The sequence below is a fragment of the Triturus cristatus genome, chromosome 10, assembly GCF_964204655.1.
Source record: "Triturus cristatus chromosome 10, aTriCri1.1, whole genome shotgun sequence".
In the NCBI taxonomy this organism is placed as follows: domain Eukaryota; kingdom Metazoa; phylum Chordata; class Amphibia; order Caudata; family Salamandridae; genus Triturus; species Triturus cristatus.
The window spans coordinates 1,040,070,774-1,040,094,080 of record NC_140593.1 but is presented as its reverse complement, the minus strand read 5'-3'; the positions used below and the strand labels follow the sequence as shown (position 1 = coordinate 1,040,094,080).

At 43.2% G+C, this 23,307-nt stretch overlaps 1 protein-coding gene across 3 annotated transcripts in view; it reads left to right on the top strand.

Moving 5' to 3' along the window:
• BUD31 (BUD31 spliceosome associated protein) overlaps nucleotides 1–22,956 on the top strand; it is a 50,419-nt gene extending 27,463 nt beyond the window's left edge. For all 3 annotated transcript variants that reach the window (XM_085629130.1, XM_085629129.1, XM_085629128.1), the window contains exons 3-5: nucleotides 8,114–8,236; nucleotides 13,019–13,185; nucleotides 22,645–22,956. In XM_085629130.1, the coding sequence (XP_085485256.1) occupies nucleotides 8,114–8,236; nucleotides 13,019–13,185; nucleotides 22,645–22,695 (341 nt within the window). In that variant the 3' untranslated portion in view covers nucleotides 22,696–22,956. The remainder of the gene's footprint in view (nucleotides 1–8,113; nucleotides 8,237–13,018; nucleotides 13,186–22,644) is intronic.
• The last annotated feature ends 351 nt before the right edge of the window (nucleotides 22,957–23,307 follow it).

Here is a 23,307-nt window from a genome sequence, read left to right as displayed (position 1 = left end):
TTTATTTTTTAATAAATGCGTTTGAAATGGACAGACTTGCAGGGTTGCCTCATTGGACAGCCGGACTCAGCGCTCTAAATTAGCAAACTATCCTTTTAGGTAGACTCTAAAATCACGTGCTTTCCCTGGGCCCTATTGTCCGCTATAACAGGCAAGAGAAGGCATACTGTACTGAGAATGCATGCCCTTTAAGCACAAATACAAACAAATCACTCCCTCTGTCACTTTAGGGCCGCTTGCTCTCCTCAAACGTATAAAATACATCCAAATCGTCCGTCCGCCCGGTACGTCTGCAGGCTTTCACGCTCCCATCCCTTCCCCGCCATGAGACAGCCAGTAACCCGAGGGTAACTTGTTTACAATGGCCTTCCACTGAAATGGGGATGAACATTTTTACAATTCAAAATGCGGCGCAAGAGTGTCGGAAACCGGTTGCAGCACCCAGCTCACCAGCCGCCAACAGATTTGAGGTTATCCGGGGCTCCATTTTTTTGAATTTTTTTTGCAGAAAAGTTAACAAAACTATGAAAAAAAATAAAAATACAGCATACTAATTTGAAATCACAATTCATCTTCGTTAATCTTATTTACAATGTTAGTGAAGGTGCCAGAGTGGAAATGTTGGGTACATGAATTGGATTAGTGAGGCGTAGGAGCAGTGTGTAAGGTGAATGCCTAGGTTTTTGTGGGTATTGCTGCAAAACTGTTCTGTTAAAGCGGCCCTCTGCACTTAATTCATTCATGGGCTGAGTCTTACGTGGGCCGCCTCGCCAGAACCACTATTCCAGGAGCTATTAAGACGACCTAATTACTTAGGATTGATTGCTGGAAGACTCCTGTTGAATCCTCGGCCAGGTTTTCGCTCTCGCTCCGCTGAAACGTTGAACGCTGCATCTGGGGAGAGGAGGTGGCGGTCGTCGTGGCTATTTACTTGCTTGCCGGTTTCCGTCCGCTTCATCTCATTGAGCCCCCTCTGAGGCACCCCACAGCACCCAGCAGCCGTGAGTCACCCACTAAAAGAACCAGCACAAGCGCGCTCACTTGCGGGAGCGAGCAGTTGGCACCGCGATAATTGATAACATATGGCGCCAGTCGCTCGCTCCCGTAAGTGAATCTCCAGACGTGCACGCGTTGCCATTGAAGGCAATGAAACGCGTGCACGTTTTTGGCTGAAAAGCCGAAGCCATTCCAAAAGGTCTTTTTGCCTATGCAGCGCATGTGCGCTGAGTAGGCGAGACCTAAAAAGGAAGCAATGTGACTCCGACATCGGGTGCAGCTGACTGGCTGAGCAGGATCCATTTTATTCAAGAGCACAGGTGTTGATGTATGTGCGATGGAGCAAATTAACGTGAGTGAATTTGAATCTGGCATTACTCAAAATGGATTTCAGCAACACACACATTTTCCCCCATTGTGCATCTTCAATGTGTACCCCCAGTTCACTATCCCAGGCTGCTTGTGCAGTAGGTGGGGTATGTGCCCGATCAGCAGTTATGGCCTTCGAGAAAAGCTCCAGCAGCAGCGTTGGAATGTATGGGACATGCCTGTGCAGCAGGAAAGCAGACTGTAGCTGTGTGACTAGTGTGCTGCGGAAAGTGCCCCGGTCGCAGACAAAACTACCCTGTGCGGCTTTGAATTAAATAAACTCCTCCTGCCAGGCAGACATCAGTGGAATACGCAAGCACACTGAAAGCCGGCAAGTCCCAGAAGTCTAATTTCCTGTCAAAAGGAGCCTTCTTTAAAACTTCTTTGACAGCGCACACCCACTAGGAAGCAGTGTGCTTCATAAGTTGCGGTATCTGGCCAGCAATTGGTCCTGCAGCGGGCAGGGATTAATTAGCCTGATTCAATATGTGCTTGGTCCATGCTCCACAGACAGAAAAGGAAGCGATGCCTGGCACGAGCTGGCCAATTAGGAGGCAGCAAAGAATAACAACGATGCCAACAAATGGTAAGCAATAGGTGGGCTACAAGCTGTTTGTAGTAAACAATACCCCTCGCAATGACAGCACATGCACTGCCAGCGAGAGAACTACAAATAAATGCTATCTCTATAAACTGGAGTGGGTATCTTATTGTGTTGTCTTTTACATATTACATGTTTTTGTACTGATAAATACTTTGCACTTGTTTTCTTTTGAGTTACTCCTGACTGCTCTGTGCCCAGCTTCCCAGGACTGAGCTGAAGTTTGATTTTTAAAAAACTAACTCGACCTGATGCAGATTCGTTCCATTATTACTTGTTGAGGTCTCACAACTACCCCAAACAATAATCCAATTTTCTCAACACACCCGTACTCTTGCGGTACCCCCTGCAGTATTACCCTGAGGCAGGGGCCGTTCAAGCTTCACCCCATGGTCCCACAGCAACAGTGCAAGTTACCTATGGGAAGCTTGTCCAGTACGGCACCACCATAGGGCAGTGAAGCTAGAAATGTGGTACAGTGGGAGTACTGCAGAACTTGTGAAAATTAAAAAATATATATAAACAAATATAGAAAACAAAGGGTTCATTGGGTCTCTGCAGTGGGGTTGGGTGTCTGTTGGTCCTGTCTTCCAGCCTTTAGCTGTATGAAGCAGGGATCTGGCCGTATATATAGTGTGGTCACATGCAATGGGTTTGGCCGCAGGGCCTGGTGTGGCCGTGCGCAGCTTAAGCCACGTGTGCGGGCCTTGAACTACATGAGACTGCATTACAACGGTAGCCCTTTCTCTCCACTCCTGCTGAGTATCACTCCAATGTGCTAATGCTGCACGTGCTAGAACATTGAACCATACCTACTGGCTTTGCTAATGCTTGTTTTCAGTTGGGCCTGGCAGCTCACCCACACCTACACTGCTTCAGGCCTCTTGCATGTCTTCATATACAATAAAAACAAGCATTGGCATAGCCAATAGGTCTCGCTTTTGGGACCTTATAAGTATTTAGTTATGCAGCACAATATCCTTAGTGCAACAACATCAACTATTGCATGGCGAAACATTTATAAGGTCCCAAAGGCGAGACCTATTGGCTATGCCAATGCTTGTTATTCGAGAAAATGTGTTGTGGGCCACCTCCTTTTTTACTGCTGGCCCAATAACCCTGAAACTTTGCAGGAAGGAGCTATTTGGCTAAACCACTTCTGTGGAAAGCTTCATGAAAATTCGTCAAACACCACCAAAGTTATTAAAAACCAAATTATCATTTTCTTATGGAAACCAGGTTCCAACTAAAACTAAACAGCGGTGAATGCCACTGTATACTAAATATACATATATATACACCAACACATCAATAAAGCCTGTCAGGATGTATTTCCCTGTCTGTCTCATTTCTACTATGTTAATCTTTGTACATTGTTCAGATGATTAAATGTTGCCCTTGGCCACACTCAAGAAAATCTCAGATATTCTGCATGGTTCTTGATATATAAAATCAAGAACTACTGATCAAGAATTAGCCCTCCTGGAATGTTCAAGAAATGTGGCTTCTGATGAGGCAACTGATCGATTGTCTCATGCAGGCCGTGAACGACAACTAAAAGTTTATAAACCTTAATTATCAAACAAAACCTTTACACTACATAAGGTCACAAGGGTAACCTAATACAACCTTCCTACGCCTCCTCACGAAAAGTCAGCCAGACCTATAATAACTACTCTGAATTGCTACCAGTAATAGTCGCTATTCAATTAATCATATTTTTGTGTATATGAATCTTAAAGTATTGCAGGCTGAAATCACCATGTTTACAATCACTGTGTCAGAGAAGCCACACAATGATAAAATGACAAATTATTACAATCTATTTGCTGTTAAGCATAGTGGAAGTGAAGAATTGATCCCTGATGACCCACTACGATACAGACAAGGACAGCATAAAACGTCCACCTTTATCCATGCAATATAAAGGGTTCAACGCATCATCATTAGAAGATTGAGTTCCAAAACGGACAACCACAATAAGCAGTTCCAGAACAATAAAAATCAAGGATTTGAAAAGCGCTGAAATGTAGGCACGGGGACAAGATGTACCCAGAATCGCAGGATGTTGAGCCGATACTCGAACCCTGACCTCCGCTCCGCAGTGGGCAGCTCAGGTCGTTGTGCCGCACCCTCTTCCTCGCAGCTTAGCTGTATTGTGGCAAAAGCAAGGTGAGAAACTCAAACACCCCATCACACCAAACATGCACACTGCCCCAGGGTAAAATATCAACACCTCTTTCCAACTGCCACGGCATCACCAAGGTTAAAGCGCACCCTTCACAGAAGAGGCATGATCTCCTTGGTCCGAAATCAGCTTATGCCCCACTCCCACAAAGGGATCAAGACAATGTGCTGGGAAAGATCTATGGTCACAGATTATCAGATACCCTACTCATCTACAACCCACAGGCTAGCACTTAGGTTTGCCACCTTGGGGGAAAACTCTCCTGGAGTAACATGCATTAGAGGTGGGCAGATATAGCGTGTTGGTGGTGGTGTAAATTAAGACATGCAACTTAACCATGGTTTTGTAACTGCTGTTTTGCATAATGTATATGGAATATAAAGTTTTCTAGCACTTGGTTTTGAGTAAAACACAATATTTAAAGTGAAAAACTACAGTAACACCTAAGTACATTATAACACCAGCATTGGCGTAGCCAATGGGTCTCGCCTTTGGGAACTTATAAGTGGTTAGCCAGAGATATTGACTTTACCTATGTTTTTAAGCTGTGCTGTACAGAAGTTTGCAGCATGCTGAACAGTTATAATAAAGAAGTGTCAGAAGAATTTTTGTTACCTTAGATATGACCAAAAAAGCATTATGTACAACTAAACGACTATATTAAAAAAGTATTACAAATAATGTCTTGAGTTTTTTTGTCCTTTCAATGCTGGCAACTTGTATATGCCTGTCCCAATGGTTGCTTGTTGTGTTTTTTTTGTTTTGTTATGGGGGGCATAAATAACAGGAGGGTGAAGGTCAGTCAGTCAGTGAGAGTGAGTGAGAGAGTTAGTTAGTCAGTGAGTGAGAGAGGGAGAGTCAGTCAGTGAGCGAGTCAGTCAGTGAGAGTGAATAAGAGTGAGTGAGCGAGTGAGTCAGTGAGTGAAAGAGAGTGAGTCAGTGAGAGTGAGTCAGTCTTTAAGCGAGAGTCAATCTAAGCGAGAGTCAGTGTTTTAGCGAGTGTCGGTCAGTGAGAGAGAGTGTCGGTCAGTGAGAGAGAGTGTCGGTCAGTGAGAGAGAGGGAGAGTCAGTGAGAGAGAGTGTCGGTCAGTGAGAGAGTCAGTCAGTGAGAGAGAGAGGGAGAGTGAGTCTGTGAGCGAGTGTCTGTCTGTGAGCGAGTGTCTGTCTGTGAGAGAGTCTGTGAGAGGCTCTTTAGTGGCAAGTAGGGTCAGGATTTAATTAACAATAATAGATGGAAAGCCTGAGTGCAATATGACAATGCCCAAAAGCATGTAGCGCTCAAGATTGCTATTGAGAACTCAATTAGCAAAAACCACCAAGTAATTACTCAAAAACAATCACTGAAGTTGCATAAATAATTAAAGATTGTACGTCATTCGGTAATATGTGCTAAGTGACATCCTAAACCATGAAAGACCCATCAATTCATGACATCACAACAGAAAAACGTATATTTTAATTGAGGAGATAGGACGGTGATGTGCACCTGCGGGAGCTTCATTGGGAATCGTGCATGGCTAAGCTCGGTCAGCCGGGAAGTGCTGGAAGGGAGGCAAATGGCGGCTGCGCGCGTGAACGCAAGCGCTAGGCCACCAAAAGCCGGCTGTGGCAGCACTTTGAAAATGCCGATACTAAATGTCTCGGAGCAGCGCATGCGCTGGCTCAGCGAGACCTAAAAAACAGCTGGCCAATTGTGTGCATGTCTCTGCGCACACAGGCAGTTATCGTTAAACTTTTTTTTCTTTTATAAAACCATTCAGCGATTGTTTCCTGTATATGCGCAAGTGCCCACATGCGGGGGTGGGAATATTTGATTTTTTTCTTTAATAAACACTATTCTAAGAGAGTGACCTGAACAAAAACTATATTCAAACAAAACAGGCACTGGCAAAGACAAAAGGTTGGTAACCAAAGCCAGACCTATTGACTTTACCAATGCCCGTGAACTCTGCAGTGTTACAGAGTTCTTTTTGATAAGTGAGTCACAAGCTTACTTTTGACACTAACCATATTTAACCTAAGCATTTTTCACAACTTTGCTATTACTCCACTTCACCAACATACCACTAATTCCTTATTAACACTTAAGTGATCTTCCTTGAGCTTGGCAGTAACTAGACCTCAGACCTCGATACTATTTTGCTCCAGTAGCTAGTGAAGTGACCATCTGCAAGGCAGCCAGTATTTACTTTCCCTGCCCCTAAAATGATCTTGCATGTGATTAGCTGTTAGTGCTTTTTCCTTCGGGTAAGAAACGTACATTCTCAGAGCATAGTTTTCTTTCAAATAAAGGGCAACATGTTCTTTCTCAAAACAAAAACATATGGTCACTTTGATAGAAACATCCCAAAAATTATAGTGAAAAGATTAGAATAAAGACAAGAAGCAACTAGTAAAAATGCAATTTTCAAAGACCGAGACAATGACAAAGAAAATAATAGAGAGAAAATAAGACTTATTTTGTGAACAGTAGTTGGCAATATACAGTTACTTGAGCCAATTATTAAAGATGTCGAAGAGGGACACAGTATTAGGATCCTAATCTTGCATGCCTGTGACACAATGACAGCAAATCTTAGGTATATGAAAGCTTTTCGTTGGTGACCTCTGAGAGGACATCAATTGGCAGTCAACCGCACTGTAGTCTTTAGTCACCTTAAGTTAAGACCTAGAATTACACATTAGCAGGGTGTTTGATGTCTTTTGTGATGGGAGGCTATGAGCAGAGCATCAAAGAGAAAAAATGTAAGTGGGTTTCAACTGCAATGCGAGACATAACCGGTATATTTTTGTGGGTTAGCCATTTGGAATGTAACCCTACCCTCATTTATTTAATTTTCCCCCCCAAAAATCAAATGTGTCCATGTTACCAATTGATCTTAAAGTCTTCAGTTTTCCAAACTAAATTGCTACCAACTTAAATGTTTACAAAAAACAAACCGTCTGGAAAGATTTATAGCAGAAGCATTTAGGTTAGTGTTTAGCATTGCTAATACTGGCCACATAACTACCTGAACAATTGTCCAGTGGCTTAGATGAGATGGGTTGAAAGCCAAGCTCAATTATGGGTGGCCTTGTATAACCCTGCAGACCCAGTTATTTCATTTGGTAGTTATAGGTCATCTTGTTGAAATTCTTGACGTAGAACCAGACTGGGTCGGCGGCTCCTCAAGGGCGGAGGAGCGTTGCCCTTCCTGCCGCGAGCACAGCAGGCAAACACAAATAAAATGGCATGTGAGTGCCATTTTATGTACTTGCCACCACACCAGCTCGCGCTGTATGGTGCGAGGGTGGGGGCGGGCTCGATCCTTCAAATGCAGGATGAACGCAGTAGTCTATGGCGCGCATGTCGGATTGGCTGGACATCTTGCGACGGTCAGCCTGACATGCGCACTGTAGACCCAGCAGTCCAAATGCTGTGAAACAGCCTGGAGATTGCAGCCCAGGCCTCCAGCCTCAAAATGAGTGCTGGGTTAGCCCGCTCCAACCATTCCTGGAGCTACTCTCATGCTGATGAGCGCAGCTCTAAGATTGGTTAGATCGCTTTCCACTGAGCAGGGAGGGAAGTCCTTCCTTTCCTGCTCGCGGACAGCCAGGCATAGAAGTGCTGCGTTAATCGTGCTCCTGTTCCGTATTATGGGGAGTTGTGCGCCATTGTGCCCCACCATAATTTATTAATGCTAGACGCCACTGGAACCATAGGCTGATAGATAGCCAGAAGGCTTTATTTCCAAACTCCTGTCATTAAAACCTGCACAAATAAAATGTATAGCATTCAAATGGAGTGTCTCGCAGTACTTGTATTTTATTTAACAATACAAAGGCTGAAATGTCGTTTATGATTTAAAAATATTTTCACATGAGTTATTAAAGTGAGGAAGTCTACAGTTTAATACAGTGTGGCCATGTCCTGACTTTTAAAATGAAAATTGAATTTGTCTCTGTTGTTCTGTTCCCAGCTGAGACTGATCCACATGAAGGAAAAAGGAAAGTTGAATCTCTATGGCCTATTTTTCGAATTCATCACCAGAAAACTCGCTACATCTTTGATCTTTTTTACAAGAGGAAAGCTATTAGCAGAGGTAAACCTTTTTGATTGAGTTAATTCACAAATTGAACGAGACCTACCTGCCCGTCATAGTTTTGGTTCAATTAAACGTGTCTTCAGAATAATCCTTTTGTGAAGGATTTTAAAGTTCTAAATATTATGGTGTCTCTTCATGCATAATGTTAATTTGATGAATCATGATTTTTGTCCAGCAACATTTACCTTAAGTGTGAAGGCTCATCACCATCTGTAAACTACTGATTGTTGAGAATTTGAGAAAGGAAATGAAAATAATAATGAGAGAGGAATGCCTTCTCAGTCAGTTTTTCAGAAAACCTCTAGATGCATTCAGTTGGCATTTTTTAGGTCTCGCCTACGCAGCACGCATGCGTTGCATAGGATGACCTTTAGCCGTCGCTCTGCTCTTTTTCGATGCACATACTCGTGCATGTGGCGGCATCCACCTAGCGGGAGCGCGCCACAAGTACGAGGATGTGCTTCCAAAAAGAGCAGACTGCGCACACACGCATGCACCACTCCCGGGCCAGCAAACACACAATTGCAGTGCCAGCAGTGTGTTTTTCTTTTACTGTGACAAGCACGCGTGTGGTGTGTGCTTCAAAATATTAGCATTAGTTATTCACTCGTGCACGGCACGGGCCAGCAAACACACAATTGCAGTGCCAGCAGTGTGTTTTTCTTTTGCTGTGACAAGCACGTGAGTGCTTCAAAATATCAGCATTTGTTATTCACTCGTGCACAGCCCTCTCTTGCTTTCTTTTTTTATTAATCATTCACTAAATGTGGTTTGCGCACTCTGTCTGTTGTTTTTTTTTTTTTTTTATTCTCCCACAGGACAAGGCAAGTTTTTGTATAGCTCTGACTATTATTCTGACCGGCAGCATTAAAATGCTCTCATGTAAAAACATTGATGCATGCGCAATGGCGTACATTTACCAAAATACATAAGGGATTCATTGAAGACAAATGCAGTGAGAGTGTGGAAGTAGCTACTGTTTCATATGAGGGAAAATAGCTTGTTAGATAGCTGGAGCATGACTTTTGTGATTCCTTCTTTGTTCATTGAGAAGCCTTCATTAAACAAGCATTGGTTAACCCATAACACTTTTCTGGCAATGCAGCTTTGCCGTAAGGAGGGACAATTGTATGGAAAAAATGAATGTATAAATAGACAAGCATTGGCATAGCCATTAGGTCTCGCCTTTGGGACCTTATAAGTGTTTAGTTATCCAGCACAATATCCTTGGTGCAACAACATCAAGTGTTACATGGCTAAACACTTATAAGGTCCCAAAGGCGAGACCTATTGGCTATGCCAATGCTTGTCTATTTATACATTCATTTTTTTCCATACAATTGTCCCTCCTTACGGCAAAGCTGCATTGCCAGAAAAGTGTTATGGGTTAACCTCAGAATTCTAAAAAATTTAATTGTGGCGCACTGTGAGGTATTGTGCTTTATGTTGGGTATGAATGTATTAATGCCTTTTATGTTGGGAAGGACACATGCAGTTTGCTCAAGGTTTCTACTCTGTTTTGTGTCTCTAGCAACATTCTCCGTTGGTTGCAATGTTGTAATAACTGTAAGTGGCTGAAACTTAAAAACTCATCTAGAGTTTGGTGCATTACTGGGTGGCAAACCACTTTGATGCAAATTCTTTTTGAATAGGAATTGTCTCAATTTTATCACCCGATTAGGTGATTCTGGGCATTAAAAGCGGCAAAGAGTTTCTGTGCTCATTTTGCACCCATGTGCCCTCCATTTAACATAGAAGGCAAAATCAAACTTGGTAAGCACAGTAAAGCCTCAATCCGTTTTGGACACTATGGTAATAATGCACACAAACGTTTTACATGCTATTATCACTGGGTTCAGATATAACTGAAGAGCTTACTGTTTACCAAACAATGTTTGTAGCTTGCTGTCAGTTGCTGTGGGGTGTCTGCTGCCATAGAATAGCTGTAAAGCTTGTTCCTAATAGCTGTCTCAGCTCACCATAATTCCTGTCTTCTCGGTCTGGAGCGGTCAACATGGACAAAATACTGTTAACTATGCCCAATCATTGCAAGCCAGAATGATTTTTAAATTACAGTAGTTTTCTGTAGAAAGAACTGGGAGTTAGTTGTGTTCATTATCCAGTGTGAGTTTTAACTTGCCACAGTCTCAACACCTCTGGAGAGCATACATCTGTACACTAGCTTGCTGATTCGTCAGCTGTGAACTCTATGCTTCAGGCTAGACAACATTTAGGAGGAGGAGCGCTTTTCCAGCAAAGTCTTCCCTGGAAGAGCTAACTAGCAATTAAAGCAGTAGAAAAGTCGTGTTGGACATCATGATCAGAACTTTTGGTCTCCTGAGTATTTCTGGGTCATTCTACATAAGGGTCCATGGAACAGAACTACCAGATATTGAGAGGTCTCTATATTCTTTGGCTACTACTCTAGGGTGAGTTGAACCAACTGTGGCTTCCTACATCTAGCAGTAGCTTGTTACTCTTTTAGGTAGCTTCTTGTGCATGTTTTGAGCATTACAAGAGAACATGAATCTTTTCAACCATAACAGGCTGGCTGTCCTTTTACCACGATCCTTGCTGCAGAAGGTGGTTCTCGTGTGCCCATGAATCCTGTGCTAGTGAAGTTCCTATTTTTCTCTCCTAATGACCATTAAAAGTGCTTATTTGTCAGGTCAGTTGCCACAACTTAATCTGTGGCGTTACAGCTAGAAAAACACTATTTTATTGGGGTCATCTCGTGCATTGTTATGTGGTGTGGATGGCTGAAAAATCAATTCCAGAGGGATTGAGGCCCTCTGTGCAAGTCTGTCAGTGCCATCATATATTGGGTTCTTATGTTGCCCATCTGCGAGGCTGCTACTTCGGCACCTGTTTATACTTTCACTGAGCACAGATGTATGGATTCTGACTCCAGGGATGTTTTCCTATTTGACACAGTGATGTCTTACAGTCTATTAGGTTAAGTGCCCCTTCAATTTCTCTGTTCCTGTCTCCAAAATTACATTGGGACAGGTTAATAAAATGGATTATGGATTACTTTGAATGGGATATGAGACGAATACCATTGCCTCGTCATTTATGTTTGTTTACTATATGAGTTACCACTGTCATCCCAACTTTTCCCTCTGCACCCTTGAATGCATTTTACCTGGCAGCTTTCTTGGGCCACTATGATGGCAAGTCTTTGGGGCAGAGTTTTGCGTTACTAGTACCTTGACCCACAGCAAATGGCAAGCAAGTGATAATGGAGCATACATGCTAGAATAGCATGTTAAATGTTTTAAATACATGTCTTCCACCGCCAGGCGTCAGTATATTGTATTGTCTATAACTCGGGGAGTGAGGCAAGATCTACAAATTAATGCCATGTTATTCTTAGTCCTGTAGACCTCTCTGTGGCAATGAAAATCTGTTTTGTTCAGCCTAGGAGGGTTGGGGCTGATGACAGCTGGTAATTGAAAGAAAGCCACGGATTAAATGATTGAACATTAATATGTCATAACTTTATCACCATGCCCAAATCAGCAGTCTCCACTTTCCTTAAGTTACCAGTTTCTTATATTTTGCATGCTGGCAAGGCATTGTTTGGGCTAACAGAACTATCCTCTTGATGCAGTGCTTAGAGATATACATCTCCCCCTCCTCCTCCTCCTCTCTTCCCCCTCCTCCTCCTCCCCCTCTCTCCCCCTGCTCCTCTCTTCCCCTCTATCCCCCTGCTCCTCTCTTCCCCTCTCTCTCCCCTCCTCTTCCTCCTTCCTCTCTTTTCCTCCACTTCCATCCTGCTGGAGGCCACTGCAGCTTGATCCACCCATTGCTCCTGCCAGCGCTGCCAATACAAGTACCAACACAACTTCTAATCTTCACACTCCTACAAGTGTGACAATTCGGACTATTCAGGCCCCCAAAGCTATAAAAATGGCGGTCATTAATAATCTATATTTCGGGCCACTGGAATTGTGCAGCAGATTAGGTGCCTGGGTTAACTATGTTCCAAGAAAAGGCAAATTATGTGGCATAATGAAACACTTTATTTGATAGTGTTCATTATTTTGTCATTTTTACACATTGTAATACATTCTAAGGAAAGATTTTACCTCATTAGTGTCAGTTTAACAACTAAATATAGAAGTAAGGAAATGAAAGACGACCAGTTAACATTTGCAAAGGGCCTTTCACTGTGCACAAATATGTTGCTTCGTTTTTAGTACCTTTTGATCCGTTTGGGCTAGAAACCATTCATTTTAACCCCTTCCATGCGGGGCGGATTCCCCCGCTGTGCTGAGCGCTGCTTGCGCGGGCGTGGTCATGACGGAACGGTTCCGTCATGAGCACAGCTCAACCGACGCTCATGACGGAACCGTTCCGTCATGAGCGTCGAAGGGGTTAATAAAATCTGCAGATTATGCAGGAGACGATGAATTATGTGGCAAATCCATAATTATGTGAAAAAAGCTGTAGAAACTCAGAATTCCAGTGGGTCTGACTGAGTATATTGAATTAATAAACTACATTTGTGCTCCTCTCTAAATTAGACAAACAGCAGACTGTCATAAGTGCCAGTGTTGACAATTAAGTGCCGGTACCGAGCATTGGAAACCACAGGCTCAAATTAAGAACTGTCTTAATGTGATGCCTGGCCTCAGTCACCTTTTTCTGTAAGCAGGTTAAAATTACATAAAAACACCAGAAGCATAGCCTTGAAGTACTGTTCAAGTTACTTTTTACCAGCCTTCAGTTGGGTGTCTGGAGTAAAGATGTGACCTGCACTTTTGTTTTTTACAGAACTCTACGACTATTGCATTCGAGAAGGATATGCAGATAAAAACCTGATTGCAAAATGGAAGAAACAGGGTTACGAAAACTTATGTTGCCTGCGCTGCATCCAAACTCGTGATACTAACTTTGGAACAAACTGCATATGCAGAGTCCCGAAAAGCAAGCTGGAAGTGGTAGGCATTTCATTGTCTTGTTACTTTAATTGTAGCTGCAACATGTATTTTATGGTACAGTAGTTTGTTGGTAATCAGCAACTGTACAGTTTCATATAAACCACGCATGGACCTGTGTGATGTGAATGTGGGCGTTTTTCTGAGGATGATCTGACTGGCCGTGTCAATTGGTGTGAGGTTCTGAGTAAGTAGATTTAGTGTAAAGTAAATGTGTTCAGGACCTGCCACCCATAAAATCACGGTTGTTTGCTCAGGTGTTTAATATGGCACTGACATGCTGCCTTAAGGCAGCTTCAGAGAGCTCAGAGACACTCGCCAAGTATGCAGAAATGTAACACTAAAGTAGTATCCTGAGTGAGCATTATGAATGATGGGGTACTTCTCTTAATTGGCTGGGCATATATCTCTGCAGGTGACAGCCTAAGGGAAGTGACCAGCCTGGTTCAATATGCAGACTAAGGACACATTTAAATTCGAGTGAAGTACAGAGGGTCTCATGAGTGAAGATGCACTGACCTGGAGTCTGGTCAGTGCAAAAGTGCTGCATGCAGCTTTTTGCAGTTTCCTGTGGACGATATGGGATCACCGTAAGCTGGAAATGGGGTCTTGCTGGAGTTATTTATATAGGTGTGAGGTGCATATTGTTTCTTCAAGCTTTAATACAGACACCCAAGCCACATCTCAGTCTGACATGTCAATGCCTCGGCACATTTCTGCTGTCAAAGTAGCACATTCTAGAGCCTATGTACAGGAGAATCCAAGTGTCACTGGGGTGGGGAATAAAGGAGGTTATCACACACCTCCCCTTTATGCATTTTAAAGAGGGATAGGGAGTAACACAATATAATATCTTATAAAACTGGAAGAATTAGATACACACTTAAGGAGAGCTGAAACCATGTACTATTTCAGATCGAGAATTACATAGAAACTCAACAATAACTTGAAACAAAATGAATAGGTGTGCAACTTGTAGTATTTGTAAGAGATGGGTGAAATGAAATTACAACATCTTCCACAGTAATATCTAATATATAATGCACTCCTTCAAATGTCTAGGTGGCTGAGTTGCATGAACACTCATTCTGCATGGAACATCTCCATCAGTTCTCTTCCTCACCTTTCTGCTGTAATTTTCCTTCATAAAGTGTTGATTATCAAATTAGTCCTCAGATGTCTTTGAAATGTTAGTATTACTACCGGATTATGAAACTTAACTACTCGCCCTAGATTCCAGATCTTACCATCTTGAATGTTCACATCATTGCGGAACAATTTAAGTACTCTCCCGTGTTTGGTAAATTTTGACCACCGGTCACTCCCAATGGGATTTTTTACTTTGACCCAATCTCCTACCTTCAACTTTATTAATTTTGTGTGATATCCTCTTCATATTTCCTTTATCTTTCCTTTTGAAGGCTGAACTCTCCATCTCTAGGACTGTTTGAGTTTTACATCGATCCAGCTCATTTGCCATTTCATCCAGGTTGGAACTAATTTAGAAATTGGTCTCCTCCCCCTCAGAAGTTCAAAAGGAGTCTATGTGTTGTTTGATTAGGTGTTTACCAGAAAGCTTTGACTCTCCTAATTATTTCATCCTTCCAACATATACTATCAGCTTTAGCAAGTTGGATTCATTCCTTTATATTTTTATTAAATCTTTCTACTACGCCATTGGCCTCAGGATGATATAATGCACAAAGGCAATGCTTGATACCAGTGCTATCTAAATGCTCTTGCATTTCTTTTGAACAAATATGTGTCCTGTTCTCAGAGAGAATTTATGTTGGCAAGTCTTCCCTCATAAAAATCTCTTCTAGATATTTTATCATACTCCTCGAGCTAAAGTCAGACACCAATTTCACTTCTGGCCACCGGTAATATTAATCCACAGTTTCTTTCCAGGGCTCATTTGTAAGTTTGTGGAGTGCATCGGAGATTTTCTTGTGACCAGTATTTTATTGCTGTTTTTAAGAGAGGAACAGTTTCTGAGCAATCTTTCTATTTGAAGGTTCGTACTAGGCCACCAGAAATCAAGTCTGAGTCACTCTTTGGTTTTGCATACACTTCATGTGCCCTGTCAACTGGTTACTCTCAAATTGTATTTAGAGGAATCAACTTTGTACCATGAAATAGAAAACCCTCATTTTCTGCTAACTCATCTCTGATCATCCATTACGGTCTAATTGTGTCCCAGTCTTAATCACTATGAGTCCACCTTTTCATACACATCAGCTTCACCTTAGCTAGAACCTCAAAGACCTCCTCCTTGATTACAGAATAATGTATTTCTGCATCTCTCAAAGATCTGTAGGCAAAAGCTATAGTCCTCTCTCCATTTGGAATCCTTTTGTGACTGCACAGCACCCAGCCCTTTAGAGCTGGCATCAGTGGTGATACCAAACTTCTTTCCAGGAACAAACATTTCTAATTTGGGAGCAATTCTCTAACTATTTTTAAAACTAATCATCCCATGCATTATCCCATTGAAATGCTACTTTACTTTTCATTAACATTCTCATTTTGAATGATCTTCCTACCAAAGGTTTTATACATTTTCTGTAGAATTCAATCACACTGAAAATTTCATACTGAAAATTGACCTTAGATATTTGTAGGAGCAGTCATCTTCAGGATAGAATTCACCAGTTCTTCCTTCGGTTTTGTTCTTTCTCCACTGGCTCTATGACCTAAATCTATGATTTCTTCACAACAAAATTTATGTTTACCAGTTTTCACAGTTAGTCTGTATTCTCTGAATTTCTCTAGCACTAATTTGACTCATGTTGTGAACATGTCTTACTACAATCCGAAACGTCATCCTGATAGGAGAAAACACCAGGTAGGGATTCCGACATAGAGGTCATGGGCCTATGGAATACTGATGCTGCCGACACCAAATCAAAAAGCATACATTTCAATTTATAGGCCCCAAATTCTTGGTCCCCACTGCACGGATCACCCCCAAACTTTACATGACTACCAGAACCTACCATTTTTGGACAAATTTAGATATTTATATATCTATCACTTTACAAAATATTTAAGTATGAAGTAGGACTAGAATTTTATAGAGCGAGAGGAGATTTTCCTAGTATTAGTGTGCTATCACTGGATTAATAAAACAGTTGCTGTTCCTCATTCAGCATACTGTTAATGACCTGCATAACCTGCTATTTCATGAGTAACCCACAGTAAGTGTGTGGATCACTGTTTCCTGGTAAATGCTGCCCCAGTACCTCTTATTTCCAGTAGATGGCATGCTAATGTTTTACCGCAGGAAATCTCTGAACCATAGAGTTTTCCTTAAGTCATTTGACTCTACACAGTTGGAGGCGGTCACTCGGCTGAACTGGAGGAGGAGGTGGTATGATTACTTTATGTATTCTGTGTTGAACTCTACTCCAAAACACACAATGAGATATGTACAGTTCTGTACTCAGTCTATACGGTGTTCGGTATACACTGGGTTCTCCGAGCGAGTCTCAAAGAGATACTCTCACAAGTCAACACATTGTGTGAATGCACCTCTGTGCAGACATGTTTCCCCTAACATGCGTTGTGTACGAGATGCATACAATACGTTTTCCACACAAGACAGTTACTATGTTGTTAAAATGTCAATTTCTGTGGCATAAACCGCATGTAATCTCGCTTTTCGAATACTGCGGAGAATTTGTTTTCCCGATCAAACGTTTACAGAATGCACACAGTAAGCTCCCCACAAGAAGCTGTTAGAGGTGGTTAAAGTCTATTCCTTGGGAAAATCAATCAGTTATGCCCAGCCTAGAAATCACACTCCACAGACATACACTTGCAGCCAAATAACCCAGGATTCAGATAACTTAATATGTTTGTTATATGTCTACCACATGAACAAACACTTGAGGAAACAACACATTCACTAGATGTCGGTCCAACTGGACAATATTTAGCGGAGGAGAATTCAGCACAGTACTTTAAGGAAAAGGATCCCAAGGCTGGAGCGGTTGTTAACAACATGTTGGGGTGACACATTTCACATCCCATCCTCGTCTCCAGTATGAGATTGGATAAACACCACAAGAGACCTTGCAGATGGTGTCTTCGATGTTTATTATAGATACCCCAGCCACAGCTCAGTCAGGCAAGTCAATGCCTCACCTCGGCACATTTCAGCTGTCAAAGTAGCTCCCAGCATTCTAGTTCCTGTGCTCAGGAGAATCCATTTGTCAGTGGGGTAGAGAAGAAAGAAAGATACCACAATAGGCCAGCACTTGAACCTTCTCTGCTTGTAGTGCAGTTGCCACCTTCTATTACCATGACTCTGCATATACCATAGAGTGATATGTCTACTTACTGAGAGAACTGGTCTTCATAACTCAGGCATGTTGTGCATGGCAGTAATTTGAACACTACTTAGGCTGAGCCACAAGTTTTTCAGGTTCCATGTTTATATATGTCAGAACCCCGTTCAGAGGGCCACAGGATAAGCAGGGTTAATGGGCCCTGCTGTGGGAGTTGAAGCATTTTACTCTTGATGTCCCAGGACCCGACCATCTATGGATCCTAAGCACCTTGGCCAAGTACCTCTTTAGAACTTGACTCTCAATAGTAGCATGGATCGAGCACTCCAAGGCTTCTCGGGGAGAGGAGGAGGGAGACACAGGGTGAAAACAGGCTCACAACTCATATCATGCTCGCCAGCAATAAATGATTGTCCAGTCAAATACTTATTGTGAAACAGAAGTATTTATTTTTACCACTACCAACAGAACAGGAAATACGACATTCAGAAGCAACTTTCACAGTCCCCTGAGGTCAGAGCTTTAGTGTTTCTTAGGCGGTTTCCAGAGTCCCACTACCGTCTCGCTCTAGCGATAATTATTCCCCGTTCTCTATAGGCAGCCTTCAGTTGATGCCCCACTAGTATTCTAAGTCTCAGGAGTTCCACTTCGACTCTGTATTGAAGTCACCTGTGTTCCAGCACTGAAGTGTTATCCGGCAAGCAAGTTCTAAAGAGGCTGACTGACCCAAAATCTGTCTTACCTGCACAAGCAGGATCGGAGCAACTGAGTCCCTGAGTGCGCCCTCTACGCAGGTGGTCAAGCTGAGCAGCTGTCTCCAGTAAGTTCCTTGCATGCAGCCGAGGTGGGCTGCGTTCAGTGGTCCTCAAGATCCTCACACATGGTCATGCTGCCACAGCGACCAAAAGTCATGGCTACTCCAAGCTTGGTAAGCTCTGTTGGTTCTTCTCACTGTGGGTAGAATGAAAGGTGACACTTCTTGCTTGTTCCTAGTGCCCTCCCCCAGCATACGGGCTTTGACCTGAGCAGCACACCAGGTTTCTTCACAACAGCCTCTCCTGGCGTATAGGGTCACTGGCTTTCTACAGCACAAGGTCTACGGCCCACTCAGCATGGTAATCTTTTCTCAGTGGCCCCACCTAGCATACAGAGTCACTGGCTTTCCTCCTCACGCGGGCTACAGTCCACTAGGTACTGCAAAAATCACGGCGGCCCTCCTCTGGCATACGAGGGCTGCCGACTTTCCCTTCACACATTTCAATACAGGGATCCTCTTGTCAGGATTATTTGAGGGACCTTGCCCCTTACAGTCCTTTGCTCTTCCTCACAAGGCGCACTGATCTGGACAAGCAGGGAGGCACAAAGACTCTAGGCTCCAGGGCAGGTGGTCTTGGATCTCCTGGATGAAGTTCTCTCACCCAACTGAGAGACTAGCAGGCCTTGGCCTCTAGTCCTCATCCCCGCTCAGTCACCAAACACATCACTAAGATCTGGGACTTGCTGCACGACAATTCCCCATACCTACTTTTCCTCACAGAAACCAGGCTGAACCCTGCATTGGCACTTGACATCGCCACAGCCAACATTGCCAGGCAAGACGGACTTCACAAGGATAGAGGCGGATCATCCACAAGAACACCATGAGCAGCACTACATCCATAAACCTCATCCTCCAACATGGAACGCCTGCTGTTGAAGCTTTGTTACAACCAACTTCACTCTAAGCGGCATTCTCATCAACAGACCAATGGGAGTGTGCACCAACTTCACAGGTACCATCACAGATTCATCACACCACTCGCCCCCGATGCTAGCAATTACATCTCACTCGGAGTCCTGAAATTCCACCTGGAAGACTAGGCCGACCCAGAGTCAAGAGCACTCATCAAAGAATTTGGAAGCCTGGGCCTCACCCAATGAGTAAAGGGACATTCGCATGTCAACGGACACCCCCTGGACCTTATTTTGACCAACATTGACAACACCCGAATCGACGAGCCCACAGACCATGCCCGCGTCAAGTTCGGCAACCCTGTCCCAGTCCAAATTACACACACCACCACCAGGCCAGCCTGCTGAAACTGGAACAGCGCTCTCAACATCTACTGATTCAAACACACCAGCAGCCTCCCCAAAGCCATCAAGAATTTCAACAATTGAGGCTTCTTCTGAGTCCACTCTATTTCCCCCACCCACCCACCCATCCATCCTCTCTCCTTCAATCACAGCAATACACGAAGATCCCGACCACAGACCAGCTGGTACATGGAGAAACTCTTACTGATGAAACGCTATTGCGTATAACTGGTGTGCAAAAATTAGCCAGGACAATGCAGACGGTAGCACGTTTAAATCCGCCCTAAGACTCTACCACCAAACTCGCTGCTCTGGCTGACCGCATCGATGCCAGCACCAACCGATTCAAACAAATCTTTACCATTGTGAAAGATTTCAAATCTCCAACTGCTGCCTCCAACTCAATCACCTCCTCGGAGGAACTCTGTAACAACCTCTCAATTCTTCATAAATGAAGTCACCACCATTTACAGCAACTTCAACCCATAACCAGCCAACAGACCTCACCAAATGCCTCCGATCTTCTTTAAAGAACCAATTATAACCACATGGCCCATCACTCCAGAAGAAACGGCCACCACCATGAAGTCCATCCACTCAGGGCACCCATTGGACCCCCATTGGACCCCCAGCATACTCGGGACCATGCTCACACCCATTCTAAACGTCTCCACCTCTTCCGTGACTGTCCCAGATACTTGGAAATGTGAAACGGTCCTCCCATTGTTGAAGAAACCCTGTGTGGACCCTTCAACCCTCGCCAACTACAAACTAAATTCCCAGATACCATTCCTGGACAAGGCCTTAGAGAAAATCATCAACAGATACCTAATCGAATATCTCAACAGCCTCAAACCCTCAACACCAATCAGTCTGATTTCAGACCGAACCACAGCATGGACCCTGCTCTCAACACTGCCACAAATGACATCTGCATGACACTGGACAGAGGAGACATAGCAGCCCTCATCCTCCGGGACCTCTAAGCAGCGTTTGACACAGTCTCCCTACAAATCCAACTCCTAGATGACATCTGAATCCAAGGGCATGCACTCCGATGGATCTGCTCTTTCCTGACTGGAAGTACGCAGTCAATGAGCCTGGGACCTCATCGGCAGAGTTCCGTAAGGATCCTCCCTGAGCCCGACCCTTTTCAGCACATACATGTTCCCTCTAGCCAGTATAATTTGTTCATCCACCTTCTCTCCCTCGTGGACAAGACGCCCAGTGCCTGGATCAAGTGAAATGCCTACATGACTGAAATCACCTACTGGATGAAGGCCAGCTGTCTAAAGCTGAACACTAACCAGACCGAAATCATGATCTTTAGGAAGAGCCCATCACCTTAGGACTCCACCAGATGGCCAACAGAGCTAGGACTGGCACCTACTCCCACCACCCATGCCAAGAACCTCTTGATCACTTTCTTCGACAGCAAACTAGACACAACCTCCCAAGTCAATGCCATCACCGCCAGATGCTTCCATACCCTGAAGATGCCGATGAAGATTTTCAAAAGACTCCCAATCAGACCTGGAAAACCATCATGCCCGCCCTGGTCACAATCAAGCTGGGCTACAGGAATCCCCTCTGTTGGGATCAACAAAATTCTCACCAGATGGCTGCAGACCATTCTGAACTTGGTGGCCAGAATCACTCTCAACTTGCCATGCCGCACTCACATCACACCATACCTGAAAGAGCTCCATTGGCTCCCCATTCACAAATGAGCACAATTCAAACTTCTTAGCCAAACTTTCAGGGCCTACATAACACTGGCCCAGCATATCTCAACAATCGTATCTGCTATCACAAACCTTCCAGAAAGCTCTGCTCGTTCTTACTCCTACTTGCACAAGTCCCACTCATGCAGTAAACCAGATCTGGCGGTTGAGCCTTCTCCTAGATCACTCCTAAAGTGTGGAACAACCTGCCACTACACATCATGGCCTCCTCCTTACTTCTTGAATTCCACAAGAAACTGAAGACCTGACTTTGAGGAGGCCCTAGGTGCCTAGACTCACACCATGATTCCCTCCCGGGTGATAGTGCCCTCTACAAATAAGCACAACGTAACATAATTCATTTTTGCATAATTTTAGCATTTCACATTTAAATGTAGTGGAACAAAGCAGGATGGGGAGAGCACAGCACAATTTACAAAATAAGAATTGTTATCAGCTATTGGACAGTATTTATGCTTTACACTTGGAATGGAGATTTTCTTTTTTTACTGTAATAGTCTGTGAAATTGATTTATGTATGCTTCATCACACCTAGCATTAAAAGTATTGTGCCACAATATGCAACCTTTTTATTTGGGGCATAAGGCTGCATTACTGCATAATTTCATCTTTAAATATCTAAATCAATATATTTATTATCATCACTTGTAAGGCTATGTTGTCGAAAACGGCATAACCGCAGTTGCACTTCTCAGGCTGATCTTTCAAACAAATAAACACTTTCTTGTTTATAGCACAACCTGAAACCAGCTCCTTGAAGACATGCACTCCTTGTTGCTGCTCCCTTTGTAGGATAAGGACCCCAACCCATGTGTCCGTTCTAAGCTTTTAATGGTAGTAGGGAATATAAATATTATTGTTCTCAGTGTAGTGCGTGTATGTATGTGTGTGTGCGCATATGTATACGTATGTGTGTGTGTGTGTGTGTGTGTGTGTATGTATGTGTGTATTATAGTAATTCACAGACAAACTCCACCCCCTTTCCAACTTGTTACTCAACATCTTATATTTAAAATGCTCAGGGAATCTCAAGCTCTAATCCAGCGTGTAGCCCTTCCTCTGACTGAAGGTCTGGAGTGTAATGGTTCTCTTACTGATTTCATAAAGGGATGGCCACTGTTCTGTGTTGGTTTGCTTCCAGTAAAGTGTTTATTTGCGTGTTTTTAAATTTTGTTATGAAAATGCAGACCAACAAGGGATATAGAAAGAACCTGTAAGCTCACGTCCCCGTCACTATAAGAATAAAATTAAGTTACTAACAATGCCAGTTCAGATACATGCCTAATTCAAGTGTACTTTTGTACTTGGACCTAAACAAGATTTCTATATTTTATTTCTTTTCTATTCCTTAGGGAAGAATCATTGAATGCACACATTGCGGCTGTAGAGGATGTTCTGGTTAATACTTCTTTTTATTGGACATTAATTGGAATTTCGTAGAAGCCTATATTTCGTCACTTGGACCACCACCGCCTGCATGGATGATGGAATCATCCGCACAACCATTTGCAAATAATGTCTGTGTATATTTAAATTTTGTTTTCTTTGTGGGGCTGCTGCATGCTAGACTAGAGTACTTTGAGTTCATTGTTTTTATTATGCGATTGCTGTAATTCGTTCTTAAATAAAAACATCTACTCCTCACAAATGGTGGGGAACATCAATGTGTCATGGAAGGAGTTTGACTAAATTCTTGGGACATAAAAGTGTAAATCATGTTCCTACATTTGAAGTCTATTTGGAGGGGAAGCATAAGGACAGGTCCGTAAAATGATAATGTGGGTCCCAATTTAGTTGGACCCTTTCCATTACTTAAGATAGATGGATACCAGAGAGGATGGTCTGTTGTACTTTTGCAGCAGATAACAGTATAATTCCGATATCGGCTAAAGCTATTTCATTCAATTGTCATATAGTGACTGTATAACATTCTTTCATTTTACAACACTTTTTTTTATTTATCCTGACAGAGTATAGTTGGCAACATGACCAAAAGAAAGCACACACTTTAGCTG